Raw genomic sequence first — 20,061 nt, 5'->3', positions numbered from 1 at the left:
ATAGTCTATGGCTGAATTAAGCATTACATTACTATTCTATTTTGGACTGACCAGCATTCTAAAACTGTAGACAATATCATTCTTAATATGTCTACATATCAGGAAAAGGTGAAAATAAACCTCATTGTGCTTTATAGCTTCTAAATTTATAGAGATTTGGATTTGCCATCCAATTGCTTTGTGAAAATTAAATATGGGGAAATCAAGAAATTAACTTGAAATTTTCTATGATTACCAAAGTCACAGGAAAAAAACGTTGTTCAGAATTCCCTTAAACCAACCTCTGCCTATAATATAGAAATTCCTACAATAATATTTTCAACAAGTATTCATTCAGCATTCATTTGAAGATCTCTATTTGGAAAAAAAAATACATCCCAAGGCAGAGTTTATTCCAATTTGGCCAGCTGTAAGTGTTAAAAACAGCTTTTCCTTACATTCCAGTAGAATATAAATTCCTCAAAGGAAAGTATTGTTTAGAATCCCTAATGCCTGGCACCATGCTTGGCAAATAGTAATTAGTTAACAAATGCTTCTGTAAAATCTGACTAAATCTGACTAAGCCTAAATCTGACTTATTGTCATCTCTATCCATGATTCCTAATTCTTATGTCTAAAGTCAAGATTAATCTGCCTTCTTAATGACAGCACTTCAGATATTCAAAGATGTCTATTATGACCTACCTTAGTGTTCTCCTCTTCAAGCTAAACCTCTCCATTTCCTCCAACTGATCCTCATGTTATTTAGACTGCAGAACTCTCATTATCCTGTTTGGATGCTCCTGGATACTTCCAAGTTTGTCATTCTTCTACCTAAATTGTGACATTCCAAATTGCCAACATTACTAGACCCATGCTTGGGACCAGGGTGATAAACAACAGGTTTAGACTAAATCAATCTGAGGAAAAAGAATCTCTGTCAAGATGCTAAAAGGTGAACTAGCGTTTCAACATTCAGCAAAAAAAAGTTTCCAAAGGGAACCTTTCTACTTAATTCCTGAATACTTTTCTTAAGAGTAGGGATTACTTTTACTTTGTATCCCTAGCACTTAGAACACTATTTGGCTCATATTAAGTGTTTAATAAATGCTTGTTCATGAAGTGAGAAAACATATAAAAAGATTTTACAGATCTTAAAATGATGCATATAAATGCTAGTTATTAATTGACTTAAAGAGTATAAATTTGAGGTGTTTACTAATTTAAAAAAACTATTTTAAGTTCTTTTAAAAATGACAATTAGACTGGTTTTTCTAGAGATTTTCTTTTTTGCATGGATAAAATAGACTTCTTATCTTATAGATTATCCAAAATGAAGTGTTGACATTTGCACTTTTGGAACATTAATATGATCCATTTTATTGGAATTAAATCCTGTTATTTTTCCAGAAAGCTAGAAAATTTTAAATAAGTTTCATGATGAAGGAAGCAATTTTTTAGAGTGCTGTCATTTTCCTCTTTTGGGAAACTTATGTCTTTCTTAATGCAGACACAAGAATAAATTAGTTTTTGCTTGCCAAAAAAAGAAGTCATGCTTTTGACTTAATTGAGCTTTCACTATATTAACACCCCTCTCCATTTGTTGAAAATAAATTGGTGGGACAAGAAAGATAATGTAAGCATCAAGATCAATCAGAATCTTACTATATAGGAATCATATATAGATCAATATTAACACCTCTATCTAAAAGGTCTAAATTTTTAAATATATTTGCACATATGTATTCAGATATGTCTTGTTAATGATTGTGTAATCTTTTGCATTCACATATACAGTATATCTATCCAAACAGTGAAAATCAAACTACTATCCAAACAGTGAAAATCAGACTACTTTGTATTAATTGGAGGGAAGAAATATCAATCTAAATTAGGGGGGAAAATTTTTTTAGCTAATTAAAGAATTTCAGTTTCATTATTTTCAGTTCATACTAATTTTAATAGAACTAAGCTAATAATAGAAGTAATTATTGATATATCCTATATTTTAGATTTGATTTTACATTGTAAGTGATTTTAAATTATAGCCATAATCTGTATTCTATATAACAAACCTAAAGCCTCTTCTCTGTCTGAGGGAAGAAATCCAGTTGTACAAAAGTTCAGTCTCTTCTCTCTCTGAAGACTTAAGCTTTCTCATAATCACTATTAAAGAAATACTTTAACTTACACGAACTGATGCTGAGTGAAACAAGCAGGGCCACAAGATCATTATATACTGCAACAACAATATTATATGATGATCAATTCTGATGGACCTGGCCATCTTCAGCAATGAGATGAACCAAATTAGTTCCAATGGAGCAGTAATGAACTGAACCAGCTACACCCAGTGAAAGAACTCTGGGAGATGACTAAGAACCATTACATTGAATTCCCAATCCCTATATTTTTGCCTGCCCGCATTTTGGATTTCCTTCACAGGCTAATTGTACAATATTTCAGAGTCCGATTCTTTGTGTACAGCAAAATAACGGTTTGGTCATGTACATTTATTTTGTGTTTAATTTATATTTTAATATATTTAACAGCTACTGATCATCCTACCATCTAGGGGAAGAGGGTGGCGAAAAGGAGGGGAAAAATTGGAACAAAAAGTTTGGCAATTGTCAATGCTGTAAAATTACTCATGCATATAACTTATAAATAAAAAGCTATTTAAAAAAAAGAAATACTCTATTATCAATATTCTCATAAAACATTATCTCAGAATTTCCTACAAGGTTTGTATGTTATCTTTAAGAAGCTAGACTAACTGACCTTTTTCCATCGTTAATAGCTTAAAATCTTATCCTATCCAGTTCCCCAGGCTCCAGTTTGTCTACTTGTTCAATATGTCCAGTTTGGTTCCCTATCAGTGACCTCAGGAATGTAGCTGGGATCCACAAAATTCACAAAAGCATTCAATGAAGATAGCATTCCTTGGAGATAGAGTGAGATGGTCTCCATCTCATATGTTTTCTATACTCACTTTCTTCAACGCAGCCAGTTATGATTCCCTGATTCCTATGATGTTGCCAATTCTATAAGCAATCATCTGATTTTTGTTTTGTTCTTTGTTTTTTGCTTATAAAAACAAGTTGGGGTCTTTGGCATAAAAGGAGGCAAGCCATAGGTTCAGCTCCCTATTAAAACCTATTATCTTACTCAAAGTATTACCTTAGTTTATTTTTTTTAAGTTTCATATAAAACACTAATATAGAAATTTTATTACAATTTCATCAACAAATTTTGACTGTATTTGGTTCAATTTGATAAATATTGCCTTTTGAAGCTCACTTATGGGAACTTAAGCAATGATGAATTTAAGACTATTTGTGATGTTCTTGAATCATTGAGAATCAAGTGCTATTGGGGAGGGGGGGGAAGAAAACATATACTGATCATCAAAACCTGATTTTACACATTAAATATGGGAAAATAAATATCAAAAATAAATTGATCCTGTTTTTACAAATAAAGGGCGTTGCTAAACTGTAGATTATCTTCAGATAAAGAAGGTAATCACAATGGTGAAGTGGCTTAAATTCATGCTATATGAAAATAGGTTTAAAAAGTTGGAATATTTGAAGATTTAAAAAGCTGTAATGTGAAAAAATACTCAGGCTTTTTCTGCTTAATTCCAGAAAACAGAATTAGAGAGTGGAAGTTTCAGACAGGTATATCTGGGCTCAATGTAGGGAATAGCTGCCTCAGGAAGGTAATGGCTTTTCCCTTACTGAAGGCTTTACTAACAGAAAGGGAATGTCAGTGACTTTTAGGGGAACCTATACATAGAAGTTGGGCTAGATGGTCTTAGAGGTTTCTTCTAGTTCTCATAAGTATAGTGCTGCTAAATCACTGAAAATTTTCTCAAACATTTCTCCTGTAAATTTTTCCTCCCTCTATTAATTTGCTTTAAAAATCTGACTTTTTTTATAGATACTAAAAAGGTAAATTTTATCCCAGCCTCTCCCAAAGTACCCCAAATTTCATATTAATGGCTTCTTATTAATAATCTTAGGATATTTAATCTCATTAATTTTGACAGTGAAACCAATTAGTTATCTTTAGAGAGTCAGAAGAGAAAAAGAGGAACAACAGAGGAGGAAACTTGTTTCTGTTTCTTTTTTTCCCCTCATTTCCTATCTCTTTAGGAATCAATTGTCCCATAATAATAACGATCAGCTCAATGTCAGTAATAGTAAATCTCAAACCCTCTGCCTTTTTGATCAGTTGGTCCATGACATGCATTTGCTAACTTGAGTGTCAACCTAAACTTTGTCATTCCTATTCTATATAATTTATTATTTTTAATTCAATCTGTAGCTAAGACAGGATTTTCATAGAGTGTGTTTGTGATATGGAATTTCCTATCAAATGACCAAAATTATTAAAAAAGAAAATAAAAGGAAGAGAAAAACACTAAGCAATCTAGAAAGACCAGAGACATTCTTCCTTCCCCGCTCTCTTACGTGGGCTTCTGGGTGTGATATGAGTTAATCAGGCAACCAGGATTTAAGCATATACTGTGTGCCAAAGTCTACACTCAGTGCTGGAGATACAGAGAAATGCAAAAACAGTTCCTGTTCAAGGAACTCACTTTCTAATTGGTGGATTAGAATAGAGAGGAACAATATCCAAATAGTTTTTATATATATACACACACATATACATCTTGTATGTAGTATAATTGTATGTGTATATATATGTATGTGTATGTGTATACACATATACATCTTATTTGTAGTATAATTGTGTGTTTATATATATGTATGTATGTGTACACACACACACACACACATATATATATAAAATAAACTAAAGGAAACCTCAGAAGGAAACTACTTTTCTCACCCAGTGAAGAGTAGGAGGGAGGAAATATGGGAAAGGTCTCTTCCAGTATGTGGATTTGAACTGTCTTTTTCTTTTTTTGCTGAGGCAATTGGGGTCAAATGACTTGCACAGGGTCACATAACAAGACTCAACTTGAAAGAAAAGGAACATGAGGAGATATAAATATAGTGAAGAAGCAAAGAGCATTTCCTTCATTTATGAAGAATAGATCAGAAGTCACTGTTGTTGGGTTTTAGAGTTCTTAGAGAGAGGAGCATAATATAAAAAGACCTTAAAAGTAAAGCAATGGCTTTAAAAATCCAAAGGATCTATATTTAATCCTGGAGATAATGGAGAGTCATTGAGGTTTATTGAGTGGTATTGTAGTTTGGAAAGAGCACTTTGGCAATTAAGTAGAAGATGTACTAGAGTATGGGGAAAAGACATGAATTAGGGAGACCAATGAAGATACTTTGCAATAGTTCAGGTGTGAACTGATGAAATCCTATACCAGGATAGCGGTTATAAGTGAAAAGAAGAGAACATATACATTGTTTTTGGACCTTTTTCTTGATCACAAACACCTTAGAAAGGGAAGCAACTAAGCCCAGAAATGAATGGTAACAAGTTTATCAATTGCAGGACATTGTTAATGTTTCCTTCCCCTTCCCCCTCCTGAGGAAAAAAAAAAATTCTGGGGATTAGAGAAATATCCGAAGGCATATATTGTATTGACAATTTAGAGTCTCCTTCTCCTTTTCTTCTTCAACCCATTCTTAGCAAATTACAGTGTCACAATTCCCTTTCACTCCCATCTTGTTAAAAACTATCTGGACAAACTATCTCAAAGCTTGCTCAAGTTGTTTCTTCAGAAATGGTATGTTCTTGAAAAGATAACTAAAGAAAGTAAATGTGTTCCATCTTGTGGCTGTCTGGGGTAAAGCATTTTGATTTAAACAGTATTGAATAGAAAAGCTTACACTTCTTGGAAAGAATGTGCTGATTCCTAAAACACTGCTCACTGCTATGTGACCACATAGAATCCATATGTGTTCACCAGTGAGAGAATGAGTTCTTCAGGCTATAAAAGCAGAGAAATTGTGAAAAACGGAAGTCCAGAGTCCCTAATTACCTACCATAAATTTGGGTTGTTTAGTTTGTCAGAATGTCTAGAGGTTAAACTGATTTCTGTACAGAAAACCTTCCCAGTGTTCTCAAGATTAAGAGATTATAATGACTGCCTGATATTGGTTCTCACTGGAGGAAGATAAGAAGAAAAGAGGGAAAAACAGAAACTGTGGAAAAGCGATTTGAAATATGTCTCATGTTCTTCTGGTTTTCCTTCCATTTTGTGACAGTCGAGGTTTTGGACAATCAAACTCCCTACCAACAGCAGGCTCTGTAGGTGGTGGCATGGGCAGGCGGAATCCTCGCCAGTACCAGATCCCTTCAAGGAATCTCCCTTCAGCCCGACTTGGCCTCTTGGGTACCAGTGGGTTCATCAGCTCTACCCAGCGTAGCTCAGCAACCAACCCTACCATCCTAAAACAAGGAAGACAGGTTTGTTTCCCTTCAGGCTTTCTCAGCTTTTCTTTTTCACCCTTTCTCTAGAAGGGAGGGTCGGGGAGAGAACTTAACAAATTCAAAAACAGAGAAGCTACAGAGCCCCTTAACCATAAAGCTCTAGATGTCCCCATAAGTCCAAAGAGCAACTGAACATTTTACCAGTGACCTGTGGAATAGCTTGTCCTTTTTGTATTTCTGCAGAAGGTGTGGACAATAATGGACCTGTCCCTGGAAAAATCTGGAGAATTTATCCAGATTGCTTTGTAAAAGTAGCCTTACTTTGGGAACTCCCACATTTGAGGCATAGTCTTTAAGAAGAAGTGCAACACTCATCTCTCTTTTTTTGTCTTTTTGTATAGGTATGCTAGAGCTAGCTCATCTTTAAATTTTCAGTTAAGCATTTATACCCCAGAGATCAGGGCTTGTTTTTTATTTTATTGATTATCCAGGCTTAAGAAATTATTGAGAAAATGGCAGTAATGCAAATTAAATTTAAAAGTGTAACATGTTTGCATTTTTTTTCCCCTGGAGAACCAGTTGTTGAACATTTACCAGTTACACTGCTGCCTATAGGTTATATTCTAATCTTTTAGGTGGAACTGAATATACGTTTCCTCACTGTGTATTACATTTCAAATAAGTAGGCCTTTTGACAAAAAAAGGTACTCTTGGCATCAACAGAATAATGCATAGGAAGATTTCAAATCTTCTCAATACACATGTTATAGGGGAAAGAGGTTGTTTGTGTGTGTGTATGTGTGTGTGTGTGTGTGTGTGTGTGTGTGTGTGTGCCTGTGTGTCTGTATGTGTATTCAGAGGTTCTCAATGAGGGTTAGGACATTCCCTCTTTTATTCTACCACTGTTTCACAAATCCACTCACTTTGTTGAAGAAAGAGAGAAATAGAACCAGAGAGGAAAGTGAACGGTGTACTAATACTTTAAATATTTGTCCAATTGATTGCCTATACATTGGGGATAGCAAAGGTATATTAAAAGGAACTTGGGTAGAGATACTGTGTTTTCATTTGTCAAGTCCAATTGGAGGGATTTAAAATAAGCAGAATGTACTGAGGACAGTGTAATCTAAATTGGATCACCAAAAAAAAAAAGAAATTAGATGCACCAAACATCACTTTCTAGACTGTTCGTTCTCTGACTCATTCAAAGGGAACCCATTGCTAAGGAAATCCAAGTAATTTTAAACATGCCAGCTTAGTGTGTGGAGCAGTTATTTTTTTCCTCTGATTAGATTTTCTGATTTCTTTATTAAAAAAAAAAGGCAAAATATTTCAAAACCAAACCCAGAAATAGAATTCTCTGCCACACAAATTCTCCGTATTTCCTGATCTATTATTGCTTAGAAAACAGGAGAGTGAAAAGAATAGAAAGGAGTCAAAAAGACAAGCGTCCCTAATAAAGTCATGTCTCACAGCGAAGTTTAGGGAAGCCAAAAATGAAGCAAATGAAAATTATAACCTCCTCCAAGCACCAGGACAAGCTCTGGCTATAAATAAGCAGGGAAGATACCATAGATAGACCTGGAAACATAACCCAGTATTTAGCAGAGACAGATATTTTAGTAACATTTGCTTCCTGCCTGAACTCTAGCATTTGTGTGTGTGTGTGTGTGTGTGTGTGTGTGTGTGTGTGTGTGTGTTTCTGTCTGCCTAGAATCTGTTTGTTGTAAGTACAGATGCACAATGTATATATCCCTTTTTCCTCCTAGAACCTTTGGTTTGCCAACCCTGGGGGCAGCAACAGCATGCCAAGTCGAACTCACAGCTCTGTCCAAAGGACCCGTTCCCTGCCTGTTCACTCATCCCCTCAGACTATGTTGATGTTCCAACAGCAAGGTAAGATATTTTTCTAGCTCATGCTAATTAATGCAGAGTACAGTAAATTAAAATAGTTGCCTTGGTGACCCTGGCCTAAAAGTGCTTAGCCTTGACTATCAAACACATTCTTGTGTGTTTATGAAAGCCTTTCTTTATTTAAACCACATTGTCAGCATGAATAAGGACTAGCTGGCTGGCTGGGATCCAGGGAGATACATATGTTGGCATCTGTTAAAATCTGACTAAGATGATTTTTGATTCTAGTTAGATTACTGAAATGATTTAAACCAAAGTCATCACTGAGGAAACAACGTATATATTACATTCATGATATGATAGCAATGCTAAGATAATGTAATGGATAGTAACATGTTACTAAGAACCAAAAAGACATAAATAAGATAGTTATGGTCAATATTACAGGACTCTGGATGAAGGAGATGTATGTTAGAGTAGACAGACAAGTCTCTAAGAAGCAGGTGAAACAGAGATCTGGAATTTGAAGAATTCCAATAGGCAAGAGAGGAGAGGAATTCCAATTTTAGAGGATAATGTGAGCAGTGATAGATTTTTTTATTCAAAAGAAAGACTGAATATATCAGTCTGGTTGGGATATAGGCTTCTTGTAAGAACATAGCAGAAGAAAAAAGTTCAAATTGTGGGATACTTAGAGGCAACAAGGTAGCCCAGTCAATAGAGCATTGCACCCTGGAGTCAGGAAAAAATTCCAGCCTTATTAGCTATGTAATACCTTGGTCAAGTCATTTCATATCTCTGTCTTGGTTTCCTCACCTGTAAAATAGTGATAATAGGGACAGCTAGGTGGCACAGTGGATAGAGCACCAGCTCTGAAGTCAGGAGGACCTGAGTTCAAATCTGGTCTCAGATACTTAACACTTCCTAGTTTTGACCTTGAGCAAGTCACTTAACCCTAATTGCCTCAGCAAAATATATATAATGATAATAGAGTTGTGAGGATTGAATGAAATAATATTTGTAAAGTGTTTAAAATTTAATAAATTGCTTTGACTTTATCATTTTGCCAAACAGAACAGGAATATGATAAAATTTAGGAAAATGTGTCAGTAGTATGTGTGTATGTATATATATATATATTATATATATATATATATATATACACTATAGTATGCTATAGTATCGTAGTCCAAGCATGTGATGATATAGGCCTGAGAACTGCTCCCACTTCTCAGCTCAGATCGCTCAAAATATTCTCCAACTATCTCCTTCTTCCTTACAGATTCTAATGAAAAGTAGCCAATTTCTTTATATGTGTCCCTGAGACTCTCCTCTCCCGTCTTCTCCAACAGATTGCCACCACTGTCATCTCCATTCTCTCTAATCTTCAATTTCTCTCTCCTTCTATTGGCTTCTTCACTGTTGCCTACAAATACACTCAGGTCTGTTCTATTCTTAAAAAATCTGATTTTATTCTATTTGTCCCATAACTTCTCCTGTTTTTCTCAGCTAACCTTGAAACAGCCACCTCTACTTGGTGCTTTTACTTCTCTTCTACTTCTTCTCTTAATCTTTTTCAAGACTTCTGCAACTTTATCATTCAATTAAAACCATTCTCTTCAATGTTACCAATGATCTCTGCAATGCCAAGTCTAATAGTTTGTTCCATTCCTCCACTTTTCACATCTCAAGCATATGACATTGTTGATCATCTCCTAGATATTCTCTTCTAGGCTTTTGTGACTCTGAATTCTCTTAGTCCACCCTTATTCAAATATGTCTGATTATTTCTCCCCAGTATCCTTTGCCTGAATTATCATCCAAATTATGTTCACTAATCTAAGATTCTATCCTTGGCCCCTGATCTTTTTTTTTCCTATACTTTCTTGCTTGATGATCTCACCATCCTCCTGTTGACTCAGTTATCATCTCTAAACAGAGGAGACTCACATCTATTTATCCAGCCATGATCCCTCTCCTGAAATCCAGTCCTATATCACAGAATGAAATGAATATCATATAGGCATCTCAAACTTAACATTCTAAAACTTATTTTTCCCCCTGAAAACCCTCTATCTTTTCAACTTCTTTGTTACTATCAAGGGCTCCACTATCTTCTCAGGTAGCTATGTTCATAACCTCATTTCATCCTTGACTTGTTACTCTAACTCACAGCACATATCTAAGTTGATGTCAAATCTTGTCATTTCCACTTGCATAGCTTTCATGTACATCTTTTTCATTCTGCCCACATATCTATCACTCTAGTTCAGGCCCTAATCTCTTTTCACTCAGACTATTTCAATGTCCTTCCAATTTGTCTCCCTTCCTCCACTTTCAGCCCACTCCAGGCCATTCTACATTCAGATATCAAAGTGATTTTCCTAAACTACAAGTTTCATCTGCCTCTTCTCTCTTCCTAAATTCCATTGACTTCCTGTGATTTGTAAGATCAACTATAAACCCCTCCATTTGTTATTTAACTAAAGTCCTTCACAATTTTGCCATTTCCTACAGAAACGCTGTCCATTTAAAATTTTCCCCCTTTATATCTTTCCAAGTCTTCTTATAGTAGATTTTCCATTCACAAATTCTTAAGATCCAGGCACACTTACCAATTTGCTGTTCCTCACCAAAGACACTTTGCTTTGCATTGACTGTTTCCCATGCCTGGAATTCTTTCCTTCCTCATCTATCACTCTCTCTTTCTCTCTCTCTCTCAGAAACTTTGGCTTCTTTCATAACTTTCAAAAACTGCTACTTTTTGCAGGCCTTTCCTGGTCCCTCCAGCTTCAACAGCCTTTTCCTGTGTGTACCTTATATAAGTACCTTTTTCTTTACATATTGTTTTCCCCATTAAAATAAAAGTTTCTCAAGTGCAAAAATTGTTTTTGTCACTCTTTCAATGCCTAAACCTGTTCCTGGGCTGACTGACAAAGATATAAAATCCTGATTGATTCTAAACTCCTCTTGGTCTTCCCCCTTCATTAAGAATTTATTTGAAAAAATAAATAGCAAACCTCTATTTGAATTCTTTTAAAATATCTTTTATTGGGAAGTTTCTGAAATTATAGCTTTATAGAGCCTACCATAAGTCACCATCATGTTTTCAAGGAAACTTGTAAGTAAATCATCCCAACAGAGAACCGAAACTATAATTTAAAATATCCCTGGATGAGGGTACTTTAAACACCTACTTGGGTTACATTTCACTATTTCCATCACCCCTTTGTTAGAAGTTCTGCTTTTAACCCTAAATTCTTTGGGCCTATATATCTTCTCATTGTTATCTCATTGGAAATGAAAAATAGCTCACCACTGCCCCCTATTTGAGAATCCTTAAATATATTTGAAGACAGATTGCCTTCAGCTTCCTTTCTCTAAACCATGATAATCATTAGAAGTGGATAACTGTCATTGATTTTTATAGGGTGTTGATGGTGTTGGGAGATATTCCATTATATCTTAGACACTGTCTCAAGAGGACATACAGACCTCTTTTCTAGATACATGTCTTAAAAAAAAAAAAAAAACCTCTTTATTTATCATTATTTCAGAGTGAGAATGACCCAGCTAATTCCTCTTATTCCTCTAATGAGTTAATGACATCTGCAGCTCAACAATATACTTTGGAAAGATAATCAACTTCCTTCTCATAACATCCAGGACTCTTTCCTCTTATCCCACCCCCTGTCGCCTTTCAGGAAGAGCCTCAAATCTATTTTATCACTAATTGTACAGCCGTCTTTTCTCTTCCCTTTCTCTTCTCCTACCCTCCAACACTCTGACAAGGGTCAAATCTCTTTTATCCCAATTCATCCTCCCCCCATTTAAAAAAAAAATCAATTAAAGCATCTGAGGCAATACTTTGAATATAGCTGTGACTTAGCTGTGGCAGGAATACAAATATTGCACATTCAGTACAAGTCATTGTACTCTCTATATACAATGTTTGAATTTTTCAGCTATGGTTTTTTAAAATCTTTTTTACTCTCGAGTACCACTTAATAACTTGGCAATCTCACTCAACTCCTTAGTCAAGACAGCTAGGTCACATAGTAAATAGACCTCTGGATATGGAAGTCAAGAAGATCTTGAGTTCAGAACTACATCAAATACTTATTATGTTACTATGGTTAATTCACTTAAACCTCAGTCCCCCCTTTCCTCATCTGTATAAAATAGGACTTATAATAGCAACTACCACTTGGGTGGTTGTTGTGAGGATCAAAGAAGATAATATTTACAAAGCCCTTTACAGATTGTAAATGCCATTGTTGTTGTTCTTATTGTTGTTGTTGCTATTATCAATAACAAAATCAACCAATATCAATCTCCCTTTCAGACTTTCATCAACCTATTTGTTTAACCAATCTACTCCCTTGTCAATTCACCTTTTTATTTCGCTTAACTCTCTAACTGGCAATGGATTGAATGTTAGGCCCCATGTCAGGAAAACTCATCTTCCTGAATTTAAATCAAGTCTCAGACACTTATTAACAATCTGACCCTGGGCAAATTACTTAACTTTGTTTGCCTCAGTTTCCTCATCTGTAAAATGAGCTAGAGAAGATGACAAACTACTGCAGTATCCTTATCAAGAAAACTCCAAATGAGGTCATGGAGCATTGGACACAACTGAACAACAACAATAATTGATTGGATTATACACTTCAACAATGATATTGTATGAGGATGTATTCTGATGGAAGTGGATTTCTCTGACAAAGAGACGTAACTCAGTTTCAATTGATCAATGATGGACAGAAGCAGCTACAGCCAAAGAAAGAACACTGGGAAATGAATGTGAACTATTTACATTTTTGTTTTTCTTCCTGGGTTATTTTTACCTTCTATATCCAATTCTCCCTGTGCAACAAGAGAACTGTTCGGTTCTGCAAACATATATTGTATCTAGGATATACTGCAACATATTTAACATATATAGGACTGCTTGCCATCTAGGGGAGGGGGTGAAGGGAGAGAGGGGAAAAATCGGAACAGAAGCAAGTGCAAGGGATAATGTTGTAAAAAAAAATTACCCTGGCATGGATTCTGTCAATAAAAAGTTATTATAAAATTAAATTAAATTAAAAAAACAAAACAAAACAATAATTGATTGGTCCACTTACCTTTTTTTTACTTACCTTGTAAGTAAAAGGCAAGAGTCTTACCTGTTACCTTCATCTTATCCTTCTTGAATCTCACTCACTAATCTCCCTTAATCTGCTTAATTGTTCTGTGTCCTACTCTTCTTTCAACCCAAAAGTAGAATTTAAACTAATATATAGAACTAGAGATTATTTTCATTCAAATTTTCCAAAGTTCTCTCTAATTCAGCTACTGAACTTGGTCCAAGTGTCTCCAAATCACCTTCACAATTTCCTTCACTCCAAGGCTTTTCTCATCTTCCACAACTTTATCCAATAGAACATAGAAGCAGAAAGGGAAATTGAATATCAAATGAAAAAACCATGAAAATAGTCATTTTGTTATATTCAGAACTGATCTCTCAGTGAATTTAAACTTCATAAGTAGGAAGAGGAGAATCTGATAAAGTTTTAGGAAAAAAACTGAAGATGATTGGGTTACCTGAAGAAAAGAAGTCTGGGATAAACTGCCTTTGAGAATATTAAGGATTATCAGGCAGGACAATGAAAGGCTATTTTTGATTTCCAGTGGGGTCACCATCAGAGTAAATCCACTATCAAGAGTTTACAGATGCACATGAGAATTTCCCAAAAGAATAGTATTAAATTGTGAAATAGGTAGCCAAAAAGATTTAATTATATCTGGACTGGTATACCTTTAATTATACTTCAGATTCTCTTCTGTCTTGTATGATTTTTTAAAATTTTATTAAAGCTTTTTATTTACAAAACATATGCATGGATAATTTTTCAACATTGACCCTTGCAAAACTTTGTTCCAAATTTTTCTCTCCTTCCCCCCACTCCCTTCCCCAGATGGCAAATAGTCCAATACATGTTAAATATATTAGAATATATGTTAAATTCAATTTATGTATTACATAAACATATTTATATAGTTATCTTGCTACACAAGAAAAAACGGATCAAGAGGGAAAAAAAAAAACCTGAGAAAGAAAACAAAATGCAAGCAAACATCAACAGAAAGAGTGAAAATGCTATTTTGGGGTCCATATTCACTTCCCACAGTCCTCTCTCAGAGTATATATGAATGTTATGGAATATTATTCTGTATGAAACAACCAACAGGATGATTTCATAGAGACCTGGAGAGACTTACATGAACATGAGCTAAGTGAAATAAGCAGAACCAGGAGATCATTATACATGGCAACAACAAAACTATACAATGATCAATTCTGATAGACATGGCTCTTTTCAACAATGAGATGATTCAAACCAGTTCCAATTGTTCAATGATGAAGAGAGCCATATAGACCCACAGACAGAGCTGTGGAAACTGTCTTGTATGATTTAATCATAATTCTGAAAGAGGACGTAGAAATTGACTGGGTGTGACCCCCCAGTAGAACCCTACAAGCTTATAATTTTAAAAATCTTTCCCCAATAAAGAAAGCATCTAAAAGATTCAAATAGAAATTTAAAGGTTTACTTATTATTTTCCAAACTAGCCTTTCCTGAAGAAGAGAATTGTAGATTAGATAAATTGATTTCACATTTGTTTTCCTTTCCATTCCCACTAATACCAGCCTTGCTTAGGTCTGTATTATCTCATACCTGGATCATGGCAGTAATCTACTCACTGCTACCTCCATCAGGTCCTCCAATTCACTGTGTATAATACTGCCAGAGAGCTCTTCCTAAATCTGCATTTTTCCATCATATAATTTCACCACTTCTCTGCTTAAAAATCTTCAAATTCTATTTAGTTAAAAGATAAAATTCTTTCATCTATCTAATGAAAGAAATAGTTGGTGAGCATATAAAAAGAGAAGCAGTGATGATAGAGACCCACTGTGGCTTCATCAAGAATAAATCATGCTAGACAAATGTCATTTTTTAACAAGATTTCTAAACTAGTAGATGAGAGGAATGTCTTGCATATAGTTTGCCTAGATTTAAGCAAGGTTTTTATTAAAACATTTCATTCTATTCATGTGGAGAATAAGGAGAAATATGGATTAGATGTGAATATAATTAGATTCTTAAGTGTCATTCATAGATGTCTAGACTCAAAGAACAGTTTGTTAATAGTTAAATGTCAAAGTGGCAAGAGGTTTGTAGTGGTGTCCTACAGGGATCTGTGGTTGGCCCTGTACTATTTAACATTTTTCTCAATGTCTCAGATCAAAGGAAATATGGTAGACTTGTAAAATTTACAGATTACACAAAGCTAGGAAGAATAACTAGCACATTGAATAATAATATTAGGATCCAAAACATCCTTGATAGTCTAGAGCATTGAGAAGAATAAGCTGAACAAAATTAAAATCAACTATAATAAACTGAAATTCAATCAGTATTATCATGTGCTGGGCCTTAACTTAGCCTATTCTTGTGCTATTTTAGATTTAATATTGGAATGAAATGAGACACTTGTAGATCATTCAACAGTTACAAAAGGAGGTTTACTTAGCATAGCATGTAAGCACTTGTGCTTAGCTTACATAAATGTGACTCAAATCTTCCCCAAACAAAAAAGACTTTGTTCAGCAGCATATATTTACTCATCCAGACTTCAGATATTCACCAAATCTCAAGATCCCAAATTCCACATGGGCTTAGGTGACCAGGAAACAAATGCAGCATGATATGAAACTATCAAGAAATTCTGTCACAAGCAACTGGCGCCTGAGCCAATTAAGTCTTCTTTGCCTTTCCAGGAAAAAAACTAAAGAGAATTGCATAGCAAATAGGGATGGGTATAGGATTCAAAATCTGGTAGATATTAAACCTACTACATTCTATCTCTGGATGGAAAAGTTCTACAGGTTTTCTGGATCAGTGGTATCAAACATGCTACCTTCACTTCAAACTAGATTAAAATATAATTGGGAAATGTAATATTTAATAAAATAAGTAAAAGTACATAGATGATGTTAATATATTCTAATTAATATGCAGCCTCCAGGAATCTTTATGTGTGATTTTGTGACTCCTTTTTTATTTGAGTTTGGCACCATTGTTCTAAAGGACCTGCCACTATTTATACAGCTTTAGGACTTTTACTAAACCACTGTAATCTCATGAGGATCCTGGTATTTACTTATGATACAAAACTTTAGTGAATCAACCCTGTGAAATTAACCATTCTTATTTAATCAAACCTTAGCATCCAAACAGTTTTTTGGGTTTTTTAGTTTTTTTTGTTTTAAGCAGTTAAATGCAATTGATCTGAGAGATTACAACAAACGCCAGCTTTGTTTCCACAATTGTTTCTTTATAATTTAGTGTTTGCCATTTTTTTAATAAATAAAAAATTCTTTTCATGCCCCTTTAAATCATCACACTGTTCTAGTAAAAAGGATCAATACCATACAACTTTAGTAACAAAATCCTTTGTTTTTATGCCATAGTTCATTTTGTCTCCTTTATAATAAAACTACACAAAACTTATATGAAAATTTTCTTTTATATGCAGATTTTAGCAGATTTTGTTGAACTAAAGTTGTTTTCTTTAAAGCGCATCAAGTTATTCACCTATGAGAGAAGCAATACCTTACATCTTTTACAACCTGATTTATTTATCTTTTCTTAATTCAAAAGTACTTTCTACTTCTTTCAGCACTAAACTACAACATTATAAAGGAATAGATTCTTATAAAAACAGTAACCTACATCTTGAGTAATGATTGCAAAAAATTTAGTTGTCTTTGTCTATCTCAGTGGGTAAAACTGTCATTAAATCAAGTAATGTAGTGTCCTTTGGGTACTCATAGAAGGATGCCTTTGGGCTAGCTGAACAGGTAGAGTTTCAGGCTAGGAGACTCAGCATCTGGCAGAGGCATAATCTATTTGTGAAGAAAACTAACGCCTAAGGGGGAACCAAGCATTACAATTTTGAATGTATCATTTCTGTTTAATAATAGAAACCTCTTCTACTCTAAGAGAGTCAAAATAGGCAACTATACAAAGAGTGTTTTATGACTCTACAACATCCATTCAGTAACAACTAGTAATAATAATTTACAAAGTAGCAAAAATTACATACCTGCTTTTCAAAAGTGGGAAATGGATGATTGAGTGTCTTTTCTAAAGAGAGGAGTTTTTGTCATAAGAGTCCCCAATGTCTAATGAGTTTATTTAGTCTCTCCAGATGTTAGTGTTGAAGTGTGAGAAATGAGAGTTGAGAGATCCCCTAACAGCAATGGGATCCCCTGGCCAGTTGTGCAGGCTTTGCAAAAGAATTCACAAACCCCAATGAATATAGGCTTAAGGTTTGTAGCAAAAGTGGTTTTAATACACTAAGATGACAGCTTTCTTAGCAGGCAAACTCCTGTTAGGATTTTTTGCAAAAATTTTAGAAGTTTACACTGAGAAGAACCAACTTCTCGTTGGCTTTCCATATTAGGAATTGGCAGAGATGAATTGACAGACCTTGGATTTTATCAGGTGTGCCCTGGCCGTGAACTGGGGAACCGTTGGAGGGACTAATCTTTAACTCAATAGAGGAGTTGACCAATACCCCAGGCTGAGACTTCCAATTGAATGAGATTACTTATCTGGGAGTCTCTTATGGATGGCCAGGAGGATTTGAGACCCCAGATCACCCTTTCCCCAAAGATTCCTTGATCCCTGCTAAAACCTGCTGTTTATATTAAGAAATCTCTAAAAACATGATCCCTACAGAGTCATATATAGTCCCAGGAGGGAAGAGTGCTGAATGAATGACTTACTTTTAGAACTTTCAGGTTGTAACCTGTTCTCAGTCTTACTCTCGAGAAGTGAAATCGCAACATTTTGGGTAAATTCCATCAAGATATTCATTTGGGGAGTGTGGATTCTCTAAAATAGAAACATCAAACGTGATCCCCCCCCCTTTTTTCCTTGTGGGAAAGTGAATGTCAGATATGACTTAGTTGGATGGTGTTTTGAATTATCTTAATTCATTAAGATATTATATTAATGATTACATTATATTCCCCAAAACTTGACTGAGAAGGCTAGCTCCTTGATTTTCTGAAAATTGATTTCTTGTCCTTTGTCATCCTTCATCTTTCATGGTCTAGCATCAGATCTTAATCACCCTTATGCTATGTATGCATCAATGCTTTTAGGAAAGGAAGGCTCTTTGGGTATCTGTACCACAAAATGTGGCTGTATGTTTGAGAGGGAGGATGAAAGTAACCCTGGAGAGAAAATAAGGTTTATTCTGACCTCCTTGCCAGGTGATTTTGAATAAAGACTTGTTCACAATGACGGCAGTATTTGTCCAAGTCACCTCTTTCCAGTTGTCCAAGTTACCTCTTTCCAGATCTCCCAAAATTTAGCAATTGAGAAGTGCTAATTTATGTGGCTATTGCTGGGGGAAACCCATAACTAAAGCTTGATTCCATATGGATAAACCTTTACTCAGAAAGTGGAATCTAATTGTCTCAAACACAGGTTAGTCAGAGGGTATGTCAGGTTATATGTGGTAGAGCAAGGTACATAAATCCAATCTGTGAAACCCAGTTTAGAAACTTCATTCCCTCTCTTGCAGACTTTCTATTAGGGAACTAGCTGTAAAAGGAATTCATTTTTTATAGAGTCAGGTATACACAAGTCTCTAGCTTAGCTATCTCAAAAGGGACAAATAATAATATCCATCTATTTAACTAGTTCAAAAGTAAGTCTTCTAAGAGCTCCCAAAGTCTATGAAATTCTGCTGAGCAATTTAGATTTTGCATTGGCTCCATTACATGAAGTAGACAATTGCTCTAGAAAAATATTAGGTTGCTACTGAATCTTCTCTTGCAGTATGTGCAGTACCCACCTCCTCTGGGATCCCTAGTGGCAAAAGTCTGGCAAAAGTCTGGCAAAAGTCTATCCATCTTCTGCTCCTTTTGTGGAAGAAATTGTGATGAGGAGGAGTAGTAATTGAAAAAAATTAAAAGCTTTATTACCATTATTACCACTAATGCTTAAGTTTTATCCTCAGTTCTGCTCTCAGATTTTAAATAAGATGGAATTCAAGATATTTTCTGGTAAATCTCTGGGTCACAAGCTATACTTCCTCTCTACCCTCTATCACCAAATATAGGAACTTTCCCCTTGTTTTCTTTCCTTAGAGTTCTGTCTCTGGCTATTGAATTGCTGGAATTCTTTTTTACTTGAAGCTTTCTTATGCTAGCAACTCTGATTCTCTATGGCAAGTAATAATAAATAGGAAATTGGAATTTATTCTATCATTACCACCCTCCCCATAATCCTTCTCTAGCATCCATATAGGAATTACTTGTATCAGTTGAGGCCTTGTCTTTGTTCCATTAAGAAATTATTCCATATACCACTAGAAAAGCCTTGTATCTGACTTTCTAATTTCTCTAATCTACATATTTGCATTGTCGAAGGACAGTTCAACCATAAAGCCATCATAAAGCCATTTTCTTTAAGTTTTTCACTGATACCAGTTAATGGTGAAATGGACCTGACTCAAGCCATTAGTTAATGATAGTTAAGGTCTAGTACTCAAATAAATTGAGACATTTATAGATCATTCAGTACTTAATACAGGGAAATTACTTAGTCTTTGCATAGATCACTTCAGTTTACAGTAGAGGAGACTGAACCTCAGAGTGTCATTGCTCATGATTATATAGCCAATTGTCCAAGGTTAGATTTAAGGTCCTTCTTGACTCCCAATTCCAGAACACTATCCATTAATCATACCTATGATACCTACTATATAAGTCGAGCTACAAAACTAAGTAAGAAT

At 34.9% G+C, this 20,061-nt stretch overlaps 1 protein-coding gene across 9 annotated transcripts in view; it reads left to right on the top strand.

Annotated features, from left to right (window-relative positions):
* SAMD4A (sterile alpha motif domain containing 4A) overlaps nt 1–20,061 on the top strand; it is a 387,197-nt gene that overhangs the window by 342,615 nt on the left and 24,521 nt on the right. For all 9 annotated transcript variants that reach the window (XR_007950710.1, XR_007950709.1, XR_007950711.1 and 6 more), the window contains 2 exons: nt 6,174–6,375; nt 8,109–8,235. Coding sequence is in view for 5 of the 9 variants with exons in the window: in XM_051978102.1 (XP_051834062.1) it covers nt 6,174–6,375; nt 8,109–8,235 (329 nt within the window). In the remaining 4 variants the exon portion in view is untranslated. The remainder of the gene's footprint in view (nt 1–6,173; nt 6,376–8,108; nt 8,236–20,061) is intronic.

Source organism: Antechinus flavipes, chromosome 2 (assembly GCF_016432865.1).
Source record: "Antechinus flavipes isolate AdamAnt ecotype Samford, QLD, Australia chromosome 2, AdamAnt_v2, whole genome shotgun sequence".
Lineage (NCBI taxonomy): Eukaryota > Metazoa > Chordata > Mammalia > Dasyuromorphia > Dasyuridae > Antechinus > Antechinus flavipes.
This window is presented reverse-complemented; position numbering and strand designations above follow the sequence as displayed.